At 40.0% G+C, this 15192-nt stretch overlaps 1 protein-coding gene across 4 annotated transcripts in view; it reads left to right on the top strand.

Annotated features, from left to right (window-relative positions):
* The window catches only part of NELL2 (neural EGFL like 2), a 346450-nt gene that overhangs the window by 201610 nt on the left and 129648 nt on the right, over positions 1 to 15192 (top strand). For all 4 annotated transcript variants that reach the window (XM_012807497.1, XM_003793552.2, XM_003793551.2 and 1 more), the window contains one exon: positions 3637 to 3762. In XM_012807497.1, the coding sequence (XP_012662951.1) occupies positions 3637 to 3762 (126 nt within the window). The remainder of the gene's footprint in view (positions 1 to 3636; positions 3763 to 15192) is intronic.

The following is a 15192-nucleotide window of genomic DNA, read 5'->3' as shown; positions in this document are numbered from 1 at the left end:
TGTTATTTGCCCATGTGACACAACAATATCTTCTAATTTTATGGGTTGCCTCTTGCAGGAAATGACTTTTGTCTATAGACGAATCTATACATTTGGTTGACTAGCATGCTTTGCCCTTGATTCTGGGTATATGCAGTGGCATGGTCTCTGTATGATTTCTTGGCAGTAGTCAGGATCAATGGTGTCTTTGCATTCCTCAGTTGCTTAGGCTGTGGTTAGTGGAGGCTGTGGTAAGACTTTGCTGGAGGCAAGGATCTTAGGCGAGCTCATCCGTGGGCACCAGTGGTGGCAGCAATGGGCCAAGCATGGTACAGGCCCTGGGCAGTGTACTTAGGCACTAGCAGAGTGCCTGTGTGGGCTTGTTCTTGGGATTTCAGACTGCATGCTCAGGTGCTAGCTGTGGTAGAGGAAGACCAAGTGGATGTTTCCTTGGTCTTCTGGGCAGCATTCATGATGATGATGGTAGTAGTGGTTCAATCCTCAGTAGTGGTTCAAACATATGTGGGTACTTGTTGTGAGAAGTAGGCTGTGGTTAGTAGGCCCTTTGGGAGGCATACATGAGTGCTGATAGCAGATAGGGTATGCTCATCCTTAATGCCCCAGATGATGTATATAAGAGCTAGTAGCAGTAAGCAGAGAGGGCCTAACTCCAGATTGATACCAAACACAAGTGGGAGTTACAGGGGATCCCTAGGTTCATAGATGAGACAGATGGACACCAGCAGTGGCAGCAGTGAGATAGGCCTCTCAGATATCCATGTGGTATCACTGGCCATCAACTGTGGTGGGTGAGGTGGGTCAATTTCTAGTCCCAGAATGGTTCATTCAGACACTGATGACAGAGGCAGTGAATGAAGCAGGTTGGTCCTCATTCCCTGGGATGGTACTCAGAGTAGCTGGTCTCCAAACCCCCTGAAGTCACATGTAGGAGGTGAGGTTGGAGGTGAGGCAAAAGGAAGTGCAGTTGCTGTCAGTGAGAACAACTTAAAGGAGACAGCTTTTAGTCAATAAGGAGCACAAGCTTTAGCACTCTTTGTCCCAGAGGCTGCTTCCCTGATGCACTGCACTGCCTGTTTCCTGGGGTATAGGATATTGTGTGTGATAACATTGTGGGGATCTGGCCACATTTCTGGGTTCAGCCAACATTGCACTCCTGCAGCCCTCTGGGTGGGCAGACCTCCAAGGATGTGAAAGTGCAAGGGCTGTTGGGTTCCAATGGAGGATATGTATACATAGTCTGGTGGGGCTAGGCTCTAAATGGCACCATGCTTCTGATTCTTGGGTCTTAGGGGGTTGCAGGACCAGCATAAACTTCCTCTCTGAGCAATGCTGCAGTGTGAACTCTGGGCAACCCCCTAGACTAGACTCAAGATCCATGATGGCCAGAGCACTCTTTTGTGGCAAGAATTACAGGAGTCTGGGGTGAAAATGTGAACTTTGGAGGGTCTCTTGCATATTTTTACTTTCAGGTATAGCATCTCCTGGTTCCAAGCTGATCTTGGCAGGGCCAGCCATCTGCTTGGCTTTCATCCCCTTCCTTGCCTCAAAGATTCCCTGTCAGTTCCCTGCTGAATTCCAGTCTTCTCTGTTAGAAACTCGATTCAGCCTGTGGTTGTCTTCTTACTGTTGTGGTTTTTCTTTGTGGTGGAAGTGAGTGCCCAGAGCCTCTAATTAGCCATCTTAAAGCTTTGCCCTACTCAGTGGTAATTCTTAACCTTAGTTATGCCTTAGATCTAAAGTCATTAAATTGTGGCCTATGAGCCAAATCTGATTTGCCACCCAGTTTTGTAAATATCTTTTATTCACACACTGCCAGGTTCATTCATTTATGTATTGCCTATGTCATCCAAAGCCTAAATAGTATAATACCTATCTCTTTACAGAGAAATTTTACTGGCACCTACGTTAGATACACCATAGAGAAGATTTATATACAAACCTATGTTTCATCACAGACAATCAGAATTTAGAATGGGGGTTTGGGAATTGGTCCAGGAACAAATTATTTTAAAGTATATCTTAGATGAATATAATGGGCAACCAAAGTAAAGAAACACTAATAAATAATTTCTATTCTTGTGGCATATATGGCTTCTTTGGGAGGAAGAAGCTTATAAAAATTAATAAAAATACAATGGCTGTATGTATAATGGAAACATTTACAAGTTTGGAGCACTACATAGGGACCATTTTAGTTCATTAGAGAAGTTTTCACAGAAGAGATGTTTAAGTAGATTCTTAAGGGATGAATCCACTGATGGACAATAACCACTGGATTGGTGTCAGAGAGAGAAGGAGTGACAACTAAAAATAAAGAGAACAGCATATGCAAAGGTGGGGAATCATCAAATAGTATGGCCCATTCTAAGAGTGATTTGAAGTTCAGTGTGGCCAGAACACTGAGAGGGGGAGAAGGGAGTGAGATCATAGGATGTAAAGCTGGAGAAGTAGGAACCAGGAAAATCTTAGCATGCTAAGAAAAGTGGTTTGAAATTTATTATGTTAACTATGAAATTGAATGGATAATTGAGTCTCAGTCGGACTGAGTTTTCCTCTCTGTAAAATAAACAGCTCAGACGATTGCTAAGAGTCCTATAATTCTAAAATATAGACTCCTAAGATTGTGTCGGTTACTACATTCGACACTTTCAGGATTGGAAACATGGCCGGGGTTACATGAATAACTTGTAGTGGTAGATCACTGAGCCATCTCCTATAGTTGATTTATTTCTGTTAATAGTACAAATGAGGTCAATGCTTCTTTGTGAATTCATCACAAGGATTTGAGAAAGCCGATTTCTGGATGGGAAATTCCTTGACTGGTCAATGTATTAAGGCCCTTAATAAAGAGTATTACATAATGATAAAATATCTATAAAATGCTTTATTTGTCATTCAGAGAGGTCCTATAAAATAAAGACAGTTTTTATTATCAAAATTCATATTCTTCACAATTAGTATAAGTGCTTTTTATGGCTTGGTATCTATAAGTCTTTATACTCAAAACTTGGTATGTGAATTACTATGTAAGATTTTCAATATGATATTTTACTATTTCATAACTTCTAATCAGGTAGTCATATTAATTTCATCTCTGTTCAGACACTTACTGGGGTAGCTATCACTTCTTGTATCTTTAATAAACTACCCATTCTTGAATTCATACCATTAAGTGAAGTTATTCAAATTCAGATGTATATTGAATATTTACCTCTTTCAGGGTCTCCTGAAGTATACAGAATAGCTGGTGAATCAAATAATAATATATAGTAGTCTTAGTAACTAAAGATTCAAGATGCTAACACAGCCCAATCTTTGCATTCTAATTCATTTCATCAAACATAGGTAGATGAATGCACTGAAAATTTTAAAAGATATTTAGAATGACACAGATTGAAACAGACCTCTGAAACTCCAGCAAGAACTTTTGGAAAAAAAGCAAAAACCAAAAAAAAACCTCTTGTGCTTTCTGTCATTTGAACATTAAACACTTCTAGTAAAGGATATATTCTAAATGCCTTTAAAAAATGCTATTTAATTAGTAACTATTCCTCTCTCCCCTCCCTAAAGAAAACTGTAGTGAAACTCTATAATATTAACCACAGCTGACCTCGTTGCTCTACTTTTTCTTCACAGATGTTGATGAGTGTGCTGAAGGGCGCCATTACTGTCGTGAGAATACGATGTGCGTCAACACCCCGGGATCCTTTATGTGCATTTGCAAAACTGGATACATAAGAATTGACGATTATTCATGTACAGGTAAATGGTCGTTACTTATCAAATGAAACTTTTCTATGCCTTAAGTTTACTCTTAAAAATTTCTTTTGACTCTAGGCCCAGTGCCCATAGCTCAGTTAGTAGGGAGCCAGCCATATACATCAGGGCTGGAGAGTTCAAACCCAGTCTGGGCCTGCTAAATGACAAAGACAACTGCAACAAAAAAATAGCCAAGCATTGCGGCGGGTGTCTGTAGTCCTAGATACTTGGGAGGCTGAGGCAAAAGAATTGCTGAGGCCCAAGAGTTTGAGGTTGCTGTGAGGTGGGGTGCCATGACACTCTACCAAAGGCAACATAGTAAAACTCTGTCTCACAAAAAAAAGTTCTTTTGACTCCAGTGTTTTTTTTATCAGTGTACCATATATGATATACGAAAGTTGTCCAGAAAGTATCCGGCCACATACGGTTTCCCTTTGGCTGGATATTTTCCAGACAGCCCTTTTATGTTCACAGCAAAACATAAGCAAAATAATATCTTCTTGATTTGGTATTTAATTCTGAATCTGTTCTAAAGAAAAGAATAGCTACTTGTTCTGTGTACATTTTATACTTCTCATTAGGAAGATAAATATAAATTTAAAGACCAAATCCAAATTATGCTAAATTTACATAGTATTTATGTTTATATACTTTGTAAATATATATATTTATATAAACATAAATACTATGTAAAAATTTGTGTGAATTAGTAGGTCAAATCTGAGGAACCACCCCTAACTGCTATTTCATGTTTGTGACAGTGCATTTTTGCATGGAGGAATAATGTCATAAATAATGTTATACAGATATTGATAAAGGCTTGGAGTCCTAGGATATGAGAATGTTAAAGAGAGTTAAGCTTCTCTACACCTCTGGAAAGTGCGTTTGAGCAGTACACCAAAGAAGTTTTTCTTATTTTTGTGGTATGAAATATCACTCATTTTAATGCCAACCAAAGTCCTGTTCAGGGATATCTGGAGTGCCAGTAATGTCTGAAGTTGGTTCTGGAATAATACACCTTATTCCCTTCATCTTCTGTAGGTTTTTGTCTTTATAATATGAAAAAAAAAATGATGCTAGAAGAGTAGCTTGAAGACCCTGGGACCTGAGGAAATATGGGTGTAAAACAGGACTTTTATTGTGTTTTGATTTTTTTTTTTTTTTTTGCAGTTTTTTTTGGCCAGGGCTGGGTTTGAACCCACCACCTCCGGCATATGGGGCCAGTGCTGTGTTTTTATTTTTTTACAACTGAAGAAATAAAAATACACATAACATACTTTTTAAAAGCATAGAATTGTAAACGAGGGGGCACCTAAAATGTTATTCTTGTCACTTTTTACTCTACCTCCAACTTTATGAGCTTTATCGAAAGCACATATAAACAAAATTGAGGTGTTTTCAGGGAAAGAGACTCTATAACACTCTAGATAGCCGTATAATAAAGTTTGTGTATTAGTTGTTCACTTCTAAGTCTTCGTTGTAGTGACCATACTGTGTGCTAATTGATACCCTATTGATCAGAGCAGAGGGAAGGAACTTCCTCAAAATTCAAATGTAGTATTTAGTTTTTAAATAATGATAGAATTAAAATAATGAGAAGTGACTTTTTTTTATTAAATGATAGCTGTGTACATTAATGTAATCATGGGGTACAGTGTGGTATTTTCATATACAATTTGAAATATTTTCATCAACTGGTTAACATAGCCTTTATGTCATTTTCTTAGTTATTGTGTTAAGATGTTTATATTCTACTCTTAGAAAGATTCACTTGTACCTTTGTAAGATAAACCATAGAGGTGATCCCTCCAATCACCCTCCCTCCACCCATCCCCTTCTTAATCTGTGGAAAATAACTGAATAGATCCTGAAGGTAGATTTACAAATTCCTACTTTTTATGTCAGTTAATCCTAAAATTTTCACGCAATGGCAGGCGTCCTCAAACTACGGCCTGTGGGCCACATGCCCGCCAGGTGTATTTGCCACCGCCCCCTGTCCTCCTTAGCAGCTGACTCTTCCCAGGGCCCTCCAATGGTCTGAGGGACAGTGAACTGGCTCCCTGTTTAAAAATTTTGAGGACCCCTGTGCTATGGGAACAATTCTACCCTTGTCGTTTAGACAACATTTAAATCACATCAAATGGCAGAATGTCTTGAAAGAAGAGAACTACAGAGATGTTTTGCACATAAAAAGACAAAGTAACAAGTCATAATAAATAAGTGGATAATTGGATATAGAGATTACTGTAGTATTAGTAATACCAGTAAGTGAGTTTCATTTTAATGGTTAACAAAATGCTGAGATAAAACTGCCGCATCTTTCAAGATGCGCTCGTTAAAAATAAGACTGCTAGCAATTTCTGAGTCTGCTGATTCTTTAGCATTAGAGTCTTGAAAAGCTTTGTACATTTTTATACTTCCTAGTGATTCATTTTGTTTTTCTTATATTCTTAAAATAGTGTTAGAAGTCGTAGGAGAGAGGACGTGGCACTTAACTGGTGTTGAATGAGATGTGTTTCTCAAGGGCAGGATATTTTCAAGAGGTTCATTTCTGTGCTCAACCTGTTTGCTGGATGTAAATCCAAGGAATCGTTTAGCTTTCACACATCACAGAGAATCTTTTACTTTGCTGTTACCACTCTGGGTACATTTTCCTTTCCAAATAAAACCCCACAAATCACTGTTTATTTTTGACTACTTGGGGAAATTTTCCCTTACAATTTAAAAGGATCTAATGATAAAAAATGAAGACTCCCTTTGTAGGAATGTGGAGGAAGGCTGAAATCATTTTAAGAGTAGCTGTTCAAGCTATGATTTTTGTGCCTACGGAACCAGAGCCAAGAATTTCAATATCTGGCAGATGCTGGAATGTAATTCCTTAACGAGGCACCAGCATTTCCAACTAGCATCGTTATTTCTATGCTTCTACTTAAAAAGGAGAGCCTTTCTTGCCCTTAAATTTCCTATCTACTCTAACTAGGTCTACAAGTTTGAGCATTTACATCTGAACACACAACCTGGTTTTTGTGTGTGTGTGAATATGAGCAGATTTTATTTTATGGTGCAGAGTCAGGTGAACATGGCCACTTCTTTATATGAGGTCATGAAGGGTCAATGGATATTCAAGTTTCTGTAAAGGGAATAAAGGTTTAAAGTCTATGCCTTTGGGTTTCCACATACCCTCAATGTACTTTGACATTAGGGTCTATAGAAAGGCTCAAAGAAATCACTCCTCTGATGCAGGTTTGCCTTGGGGCTGAAGGTATCTAGGCTATTCCTAAGAACTCCCTTAAGGCCAGAGTAGGACTTTATTTCTCTGATAAAGACTGAGATTTATTTTTTCCGAATTTCAGTAACAGCCCTTTGCTTACTTACAGTAGAGACCGCCCAGCGTACATGTGAACATACATCGCAGGGCCCCAGCAAGGTGTCTGCGGCCCAGCTCCTATTTGCTTCCATTTCCCTCTCTCCCTGCTGTGCCATAGCAACTGGCACTCTCAACGCTGTGCCCAGCAGACTCTCAGGTTGCTTTTCTCATCTGAAAATCAACCACAGACATGCATGTTACTTTACAGCTTGGGTTAGTAAAAGCCTTTTCTGCTTTTTTAACCCAGGAGCCTGGCATACAAATTATGTAAGCTACAGAGTAATTCCATTCTGTCGTTGGTCAAATTGCACATTCATTTTCTTTCGGTTTTAGAGATTTGAGTTAGATGTTCCTCATGATCGCAAAATTTTGGAGATGGGAGAATTCTTAAAGATAATCTAGTTCAATCCTTTAACTGTCCCAGGAGGGGAAAATGAGGTTCAGAGAGGTTAATTGCCATCCCAGTATTCTTCAAGTTAGTAAGAGGCAAAGGGGCGTCTGCTTACACTTAGCCCATATCATATCCTATGCACCATTTGTCTAATTTGCAACTGTATACAAATAAGTTAAATATAGGGGAAAGACTCATCTTTTATGTAGAAACATAATTCAATTGATAATATTCAGAAATTAACCTGCTTCCTTTATGGATTATTTAAGTTCATTAGCTTCAACTCTATGTGAATTTTTCTTCTACAGATCTTATAATAAAAATCCTAAATCAAAAGCTAGTAGAACAAATAGAAATAACCATTCTCTGGACCTCTGTCTCTACAAAGTTATAGCAATGGCCCAGTCATACTATTTGCACAAATAGCACATCAGTTTATATTCTTCTAAACTTTTTTTTTTTTTTTTTAAGAGACAGAGTCTCACTTTGTCACCCTTGGTAGAGTGCCATAACATGACAGCTCAGAGCAACCTCTAGCTCTTGGGCTTAGCTGATTCTCTTGCCTCAGCCTCCCAAGTAGCCTGGGACTACAGGCGTCTACCAGAATGCCTGGCTATTTTTTTGTTGCAGTTTGGCTAGGGCCGGATTCGAACCCGCCACCCTCGGTATATGGGGCTGGCACCCTACTCACTGAGGCACAGGCGCCACCCTCTTCTAAACTTGTTAATAAAATTTTCCTTATAGTGAAGGTATTATGATTTTTTCTAGTTCTTCATCAATGACTCTTTCTCACATCCTCTGTGATTCAAACCTACCAGGGAAAGAGAGAGAGAGGAGAGAAGGGGGAATAGAAGGAAGGAGGGAATGGGCAGAAGAGAAAAAAGAGAAAAGAAGAAAGGAAGGGAAAGGAGAAAGAAAGGGGAGAAGGAAAAAAGGAAAGGTGCTTGGACCACATGAGCCAAGATGTTTGAAGCTTGTTTGTCTGGATTTCTGCAAAAAATATCTAATTTTTAGACATTACAAAGTTACTTATCTGGCTTTATTGGTTAATTCAATTCAATTCAATTCAAAGGGGAAGGTCTTACTGTGTCTCACAGGGCATCTCTTCTTGGAATTGGTCTTATGTAATGGACAAAGTATAAAACATCCCTAGAAACAAAGATGGAAGCAAGGATTTTGAATGAAGATCTGAGTGAGAGGCACTCGTTTCAGATCTTCCTGATATCTCTCTCTGCCCTTATTATTACAACAAAGAAAGAGTTGTGATTCTCCTTTTGCATTGAGGAGTTTGTAATCTTCCTATGTTGTATACTTTTTAGAGGTAGAACAGGAGAATGGGAGGGGTTAGAAAACCCATCTACCTGCCCACTCTTGGCTTAAGGAGTAAATTTATCCTTTAGGGCAGTGGCTGTCAAGAAAAAAGTGATTTTCCCTTCCCACCTGCCAGAATCTATTTGATAATGTCTGGAGATATTTTTGGTTATAACAACTGAAGGGAGAGGGTTTTACACTGGGATGGGGTAAGTAGTGCCCAGGGATGCTGTTCAGTATCCTATAATATTATTATTACACTAGCTGTTCTCTTGAGGAGTTGTTTTATGTCCCTGGGACTCTTTCAACTCTTTTTACTTTCAACCAAGTCCTTAGTCTTCATCCTGCACAAAACATCTGGCTCAGGACAGCAACCTCTTGAAAATTACGTTGCTCAAAATGTCCATGTGCCGAATTGAGAAATCCTACTTTGGAGTTACACAATCAAAATTGGAAGACTGAGAACTTTCTTTTTAACTTTCCCTGTTCCTGAATGTCTGTTGGCCCTGTATAGTGATGCCCACGGCTTATGGTCTCTGGTGGCTTTTCATTATCCTTCGGCCACTAAAAGGACCCCTTTGCACTAAGCCCCACTCCCCACGAAGTTCTTTCTCCTGCCTCCTATTAAAACTTCTTAGTTGAACCTGTGGGGATGATTCTTCAGTGAGGAAACGTCAGGCAACAGCAGAAGTGACAGAGATTTCTTAGGGTTCCTCAAATTATGCAATCCTGCTGGCTGCTCAATGCACTTTCTACTGAGTCATACTGATTCTGTTGTCCCAGGACTTTCTGATGCTGGCTTTGGTCCATGGTACATATAACTGGAGGTTCATAAAGTGTCCAAGCACAGGAATTCTACTAGGTGCTTGATTTTTTGATGTTAAACAAAGAGCCTCCTTGGTGTTCCTCAAGGAGCTTTAGTTCTGAAAGCACTTAACTTTTATAGCATTGAATACACCTCTTGCCTATTTTATGATCTTGCTATGGTTACTTCTTTTTCTCTAAAATAGTCAATGCTGATTTCTTTTTTAAGTTATCACTAGCATCCTGCTTGTCAGGCTTGTTTAATTTGCTGATTATGTAGAAAGAGTAGTGAATTCTATGAAGCTATTAAACATTTTCTTCATTTTTCTTTATTATTATTGACTTCTTAGCATTAATACAGTCTTGGAGGGCTGCACCTATGGCTCAGTGGGTAGGGCGCCGGCCCTATATACTGAGGGTGGTGGGTTCAAACCTGGCCCCGGCCTAACTGCAACAAAAAAGTAGCCGGGCGTTGTGGCGGGCGCCTATGGTCCCAGCTACTCGGGAGGCTGAGGCAAGAGAATCGGCTAAGCCCAAGAGCTGGAGATTTCTGTGAACTGTGACATCATGGCACTCTACCATGGGCAATAAAGTGAGACTGTCTCTAAAAAAAAAGAAAATAAATAAAAAACACAGTCTTGGTACAAAAGTTTGCAGAAGAAGATTTACTGCAGGGCAACTGAAGCGGGGATTTTAAGCCAGTTGTCACCTGTGCATGCCCATTCCTTGAAGAGTGCTGTGTGTGTTTCTTTAATGTTCTCTATCAAATCGGGCTTAGAAAAGGAAGTTTACATAAAATGGTTAAAGAAATTGTATTTCAGATGGGCAGGAATAACTTTTTTTTGTTCTGGAGTTTTCCAAAAAGAATTTCTATTGAACTTAGACATTTATTGCGTAAACAATGACTTTGTTACCAGCTATTTGACAGTAGCTCTTGATGCTTTTATCATAATCACAAGTAGAGAATAAAGCAATCAATTCACTGTGTGTGCACATACCACAGTACTTAGTCGTATGTTAGTGATGAAGTTACAAGAAATACCTTAGAAGAATGTTGGGAGCAATGACAGAAGGGAGGGGGCCACAAGAAGCCCAGACCAGAGAGTGCAGTGCAATGAAAATCTGTGTATCCGTGTTCTCAGCAAATCTTAAAGAAACAAAGGTATTTCAGTTGGACACTTTCTCATCAGTAAAATGCCTATGAGGGAAGAAATGTTTATTAAATGTTACCTGCTATTTTTATTATTATTGTTATTCTGATTAGACAAGCTATCCTTTTGAAGTAATGTCTTTTTTCTTTTAGGGTCTTCCATGGGGGTACTTTTCTCTGGTTACTTTTATAATTTAATTTAATTTTATGAGTTTATTGAGGAAGAGGAAGATAGGCTTACAGAGTGTGAACGCTTACAAAGCAGGATATACTTGCCATGGACAGTGAATAGACCTCCATTGCCAGGGCAAGTAGACAAAGAGCCTCTCTGGTTACTTTTCAACTGAGTCATTAATTTTCATAAAATAAATACTTTGTTGAAGCATTGGGCTCAATGGCATTATTGTTTATTCAAGAGTACCTACTATGTACCTGTGAATAGAGGCTTAAAAAAAGGGGAAAGCTTGGTGTAACTGAATAGTACTTATTCTGGAAGTCAGAAAAACTCTTTCCTTAGGAAAATTGTCATACTCCTTAGGTCCTCAATATTCTTGAGAGTGTTAGACTGTGACATTCCCGGGACTAGATGAAGGAAGGCATCCAGGGCCCTACTTTGGGTACTGATCTGTCCAGGGTTGGAATAAGCCCTCCAAATAATCAGTGAGTATGGTCAGTCCTCAAGCAGGCCAAATTTTATTAGTTGGATGCTTTTCTGTGGCTTTCTTTTCTAAAGAATCACTATGAACAATCAGACAATCCCCCCATCTTGCCACTAGTTGCCATAACTATTGGAAAAGATTTTTGCGTTTTTGTACGCCACTACTCCAGATTTTCTTGTCCTGGAATCAACATTGAAAATTATAATGAAACTGTGGCATACAGTGGTCTTTTCATAAAACATGAAAGCCAAAGGGGGCTTCGTTCACCCCTTGTAGTTCACTGTCTGTTATTATACTTTGTAGTTATTATTAAGTAATTTAAAAATGTAAACATGATCAGAAAAACAAATTAAAATACCAACCCCCAGGACTCAAAGAACCAGTGATGAAAACTATTTCCAAACAGACATAACCCAGGAAGCCTCTTTAGAGGAGTATGTACTGTGGTTACCAGGAAGGGTTAATGTTTGGAAAACTGCAAGGCCACATTTAGAAAACTTGCAGAGAACAGAAGTGAGATGTGTCTGCACAGTGAGGGAGGAGGCCACGGCAATGTGCTTATCTCCTTCTGAAACACATATGTGCATGCATACAATTAGCAGTCAGCTCAAAACCGAGCAGGCTCAAAGGCTCAGGGAGCCGAATTGCCTTTTTAAAGATGAAAAGCTTGGAAAGGAGGCTGTGCTCTCTGAGTCTGTCACTGAGTGGGGGAAGCACACCAGCTCCAAAGTCGCACTTTGCAGGCTTGTCAGAGCCTTTATGCAGCATGGCACGCAGCTGTCGTATCTACGAGTACAACCCCCAGCTCAGCCAGCTGGGGTTCTGTGTGCAGAGTGCCCAGTGGCTTGTGTCTGTGCAGCTGACTGTGCAAGCTCATCTGAGCGCTGACATGGTGGGAACTGCCTCATTAGCAAGCCTCACCTGCTCGGATTGCTCCGTCAGTAAACTCTAATTCACCTTTGTCCCAAATGGATGCATTGTTTGAGTAGTATTTCAAGATTCTTATATGAAAAGCATACAGCTGAAAACTTACCCAAGAGAATAAAAGCGTATCCCTGCCAGGAGTGTAATAATAGCGGTGTCTTAGCAACAGATACCTGTAGGGGACAGGATGGCTGAAGATGAAGCTCAACAGAAGCTTTTCATTTCCTTCCTTGATTTCTGGCTTTGACGTGGTATCTGGGATGACCTTTCTCGTGCTTTATCACCGTTTGCGTGCTGCGTGGAACACAGTTCACCTTCCTGCCTGCTGCTGATCTGATCTTGCAGTGGGTGTGCAGCCTCCTGGTGACACTGCCTTGTTGGCTGCTCTCCAGGGTGTCTGGGCAGCGTTATGTCCATTACAAACCACAGTTTGAGGTCCTACCTGGGAGTTTCTTCTCCTGAGTCCGGAGCCTTGTCTGTCCTGTGAGCTTCAGCAGGGCGGCGGCGGGGAGTGGGAAGTGAGGCACGGCCACACCTGCTCGACTCCTACTTCCTCAGGGTGTCTCTGGGCCAGGAATGTGGACAGGCTTAGCCAGGTGCTCTGGTTCAAGGTCTCTCATAGGCAGCCATGGGGTGTGGGCTGGGACTGGGAAGGATTTATTTCCAAGCTTGCCTATGTGGTCATTGGCTTATTCAGCTACTCACTGGCTGTTGACTGTAGGTTGCTTTCAACTCCTTGTCATTGGGACTTTCTAACATGACACCTTGCTTCCTCAAGGCCAGTAAAGAAAGACAGCTCACTAGCAGGATGGGAATTACTATCTTTTGTATCCTAACCACAGAAATGACATCATATTACCTTTCCTGTAGTGTATTGGTTAGGAGCAAATCAGTAGGGGTAGAGAATGATTCAAAGGCAAGGTTATAGAAGATGGTTACACGGGGGACCACTTTAGAGTCTGGCTACAAAAGACACCAATATTATATACTGTTAATTAGCCCCTTTCAGCTAAGTGCAGACAAATGGTACCAGTGTGAAGAGTAACAGTAGGGAGAGTTAGAATCGTAAAAATGTGTCATGTCGGACCTGTGTGTGAGTGACTATGAAAAGCACACGCACCGTCACACATTTCTTTTACTTTTCTTTACACTAGAGCTTTAATATGGGTGCCCAGGTAGGTTGTTGTCCAAGATAATAGATGGAGATAGTGTAAATCAATCACTACAGCACAGTGTGGTACAATTTGTAACAAAGAAATGTGCAGAGAGCTGTGGGGAGCCCAGACAAGGCACTGAGCAATCTGGCTGAAGCCTGATTGTGGGGATGGCCACACATCACTGGGAAAGTGGCATTGAAATTGAGTTTTTTAAGAACGTGCCGACATTTGGGGGGAGAAAGAAGTCAGAGAAGACATTTCAAGAAACAGAAAGAGTAGGTACAGAAGTATTGGTTGTTGCTCATAGAGTGGTTCCTTTAGTGTGGCTGGAATGATAAGAGATAAAGCCAGAAAGTCTCATAGAAAATTCTAAGGTACCTTTTCTGGTTTCTGAAACATTTCAATCAGTCTGTGCACATTCTAACTTGTGCACATAGAAATGATAATGCTTTGTTTCCGTTGTCCATCATTTTTCTTTTCTGCTGAAAAGTTGTTTATTAAATTGAACCTCCTTCTAATAATCAGTGCAGGCCTGGGATCAGGATAATACGGTATCTCATTTCAAAGAAGACAGAATGCTTTGTTGGTGTTCTTGGAACACCATGAAGGCACATTTTCAGTGTGGTCTAATGAGAACTGATTTGAGAATTTTGCATATGTCCATTAAACATTGTGAAATACAACAAACCACAACAAGAAGACAAGAAATGGCCAAGAGATCTACAAAGCCTCTCTCTTTAGTTTATTCAAATAAAAACTCATAATCTTCTTCCCGGCCCCTCTTCTCCATGAACATCTTCTGGCATTTTTGCTCATGGATAAGAGCTCACTCAGGCTTCTTATGTTTGAGTCTTAGCTGTGAACATGAGCCATTTATCTACCCCTTTAGCCTCAGTTTCTTCAACTTTAAAGTGGGATGATATTCTAGACCTTTAATGTTGCTTTTATAATTAAATAAGTTAAAGCACAAAAAGTAATTGGCATGATAGTTGGAATATAAGTGCTCAAGAAGTAATAGTTACTGTTATTGTTGCTATGAAATGGTAGTCATGATGGTGGCTCCCCAAAGAAGATGTTCATCTCCTAATCCCCAGAATCTTTGAATATGTTGCTTTATATGGAAAAGGGGCTTTTCTGATGTAATTAAGGTCAAGGACGTTGAAACGAGGAGAGTAGCCCAGATTATCCAGGAGGAACCAATCTAATCATGAGTCCTTATCAAGAGAAGAACATTTTCTGACTGTTGTAAGAGGGAGTTGTAACTATGGAATATGGAGAAGGGGCCATGAGCAAGAATGTGACCAACCTTTTGAAGCTGGAAAAGGCAAGGAAACATATTCACCACTGGAGCCTCTAAAGAAGAATGCAGCCCTGTGAACATCCTGATTTTGGTGTGATAGGTGCATGTTAGACTTCCGACCTAAAAACTGTAAGACAAATGCTACTGAGTTTAGAATAATCTTTTGACAATAGAAAACTAATATACCATTTATTTAGCTAGCACTGTTGATTGTTCAAAACTATATTTAAAAGCAAGTCTTATTGTATTATTGAGGAGAACCAATAATTCTGGAGCAAGTCTGATGTCTGCAGGGAGAATTAGAGGGGCATTCTGCAGAGGAGAAGGGAATTCAATTCATATTTATGCCTAAATTCCTCACCTGAATGAT

The sequence above is a fragment of the Otolemur garnettii genome, unplaced genomic scaffold (assembly GCF_000181295.1).
Source record: "Otolemur garnettii isolate 467f Iridium unplaced genomic scaffold, OtoGar3 scaffold00070, whole genome shotgun sequence".
In the NCBI taxonomy this organism is placed as follows: Eukaryota; Metazoa; Chordata; class Mammalia; order Primates; family Galagidae; genus Otolemur; species Otolemur garnettii.
Note: the sequence above shows the minus strand (reverse complement) of the source record. Positions and strands in the feature narration are given on the sequence as shown.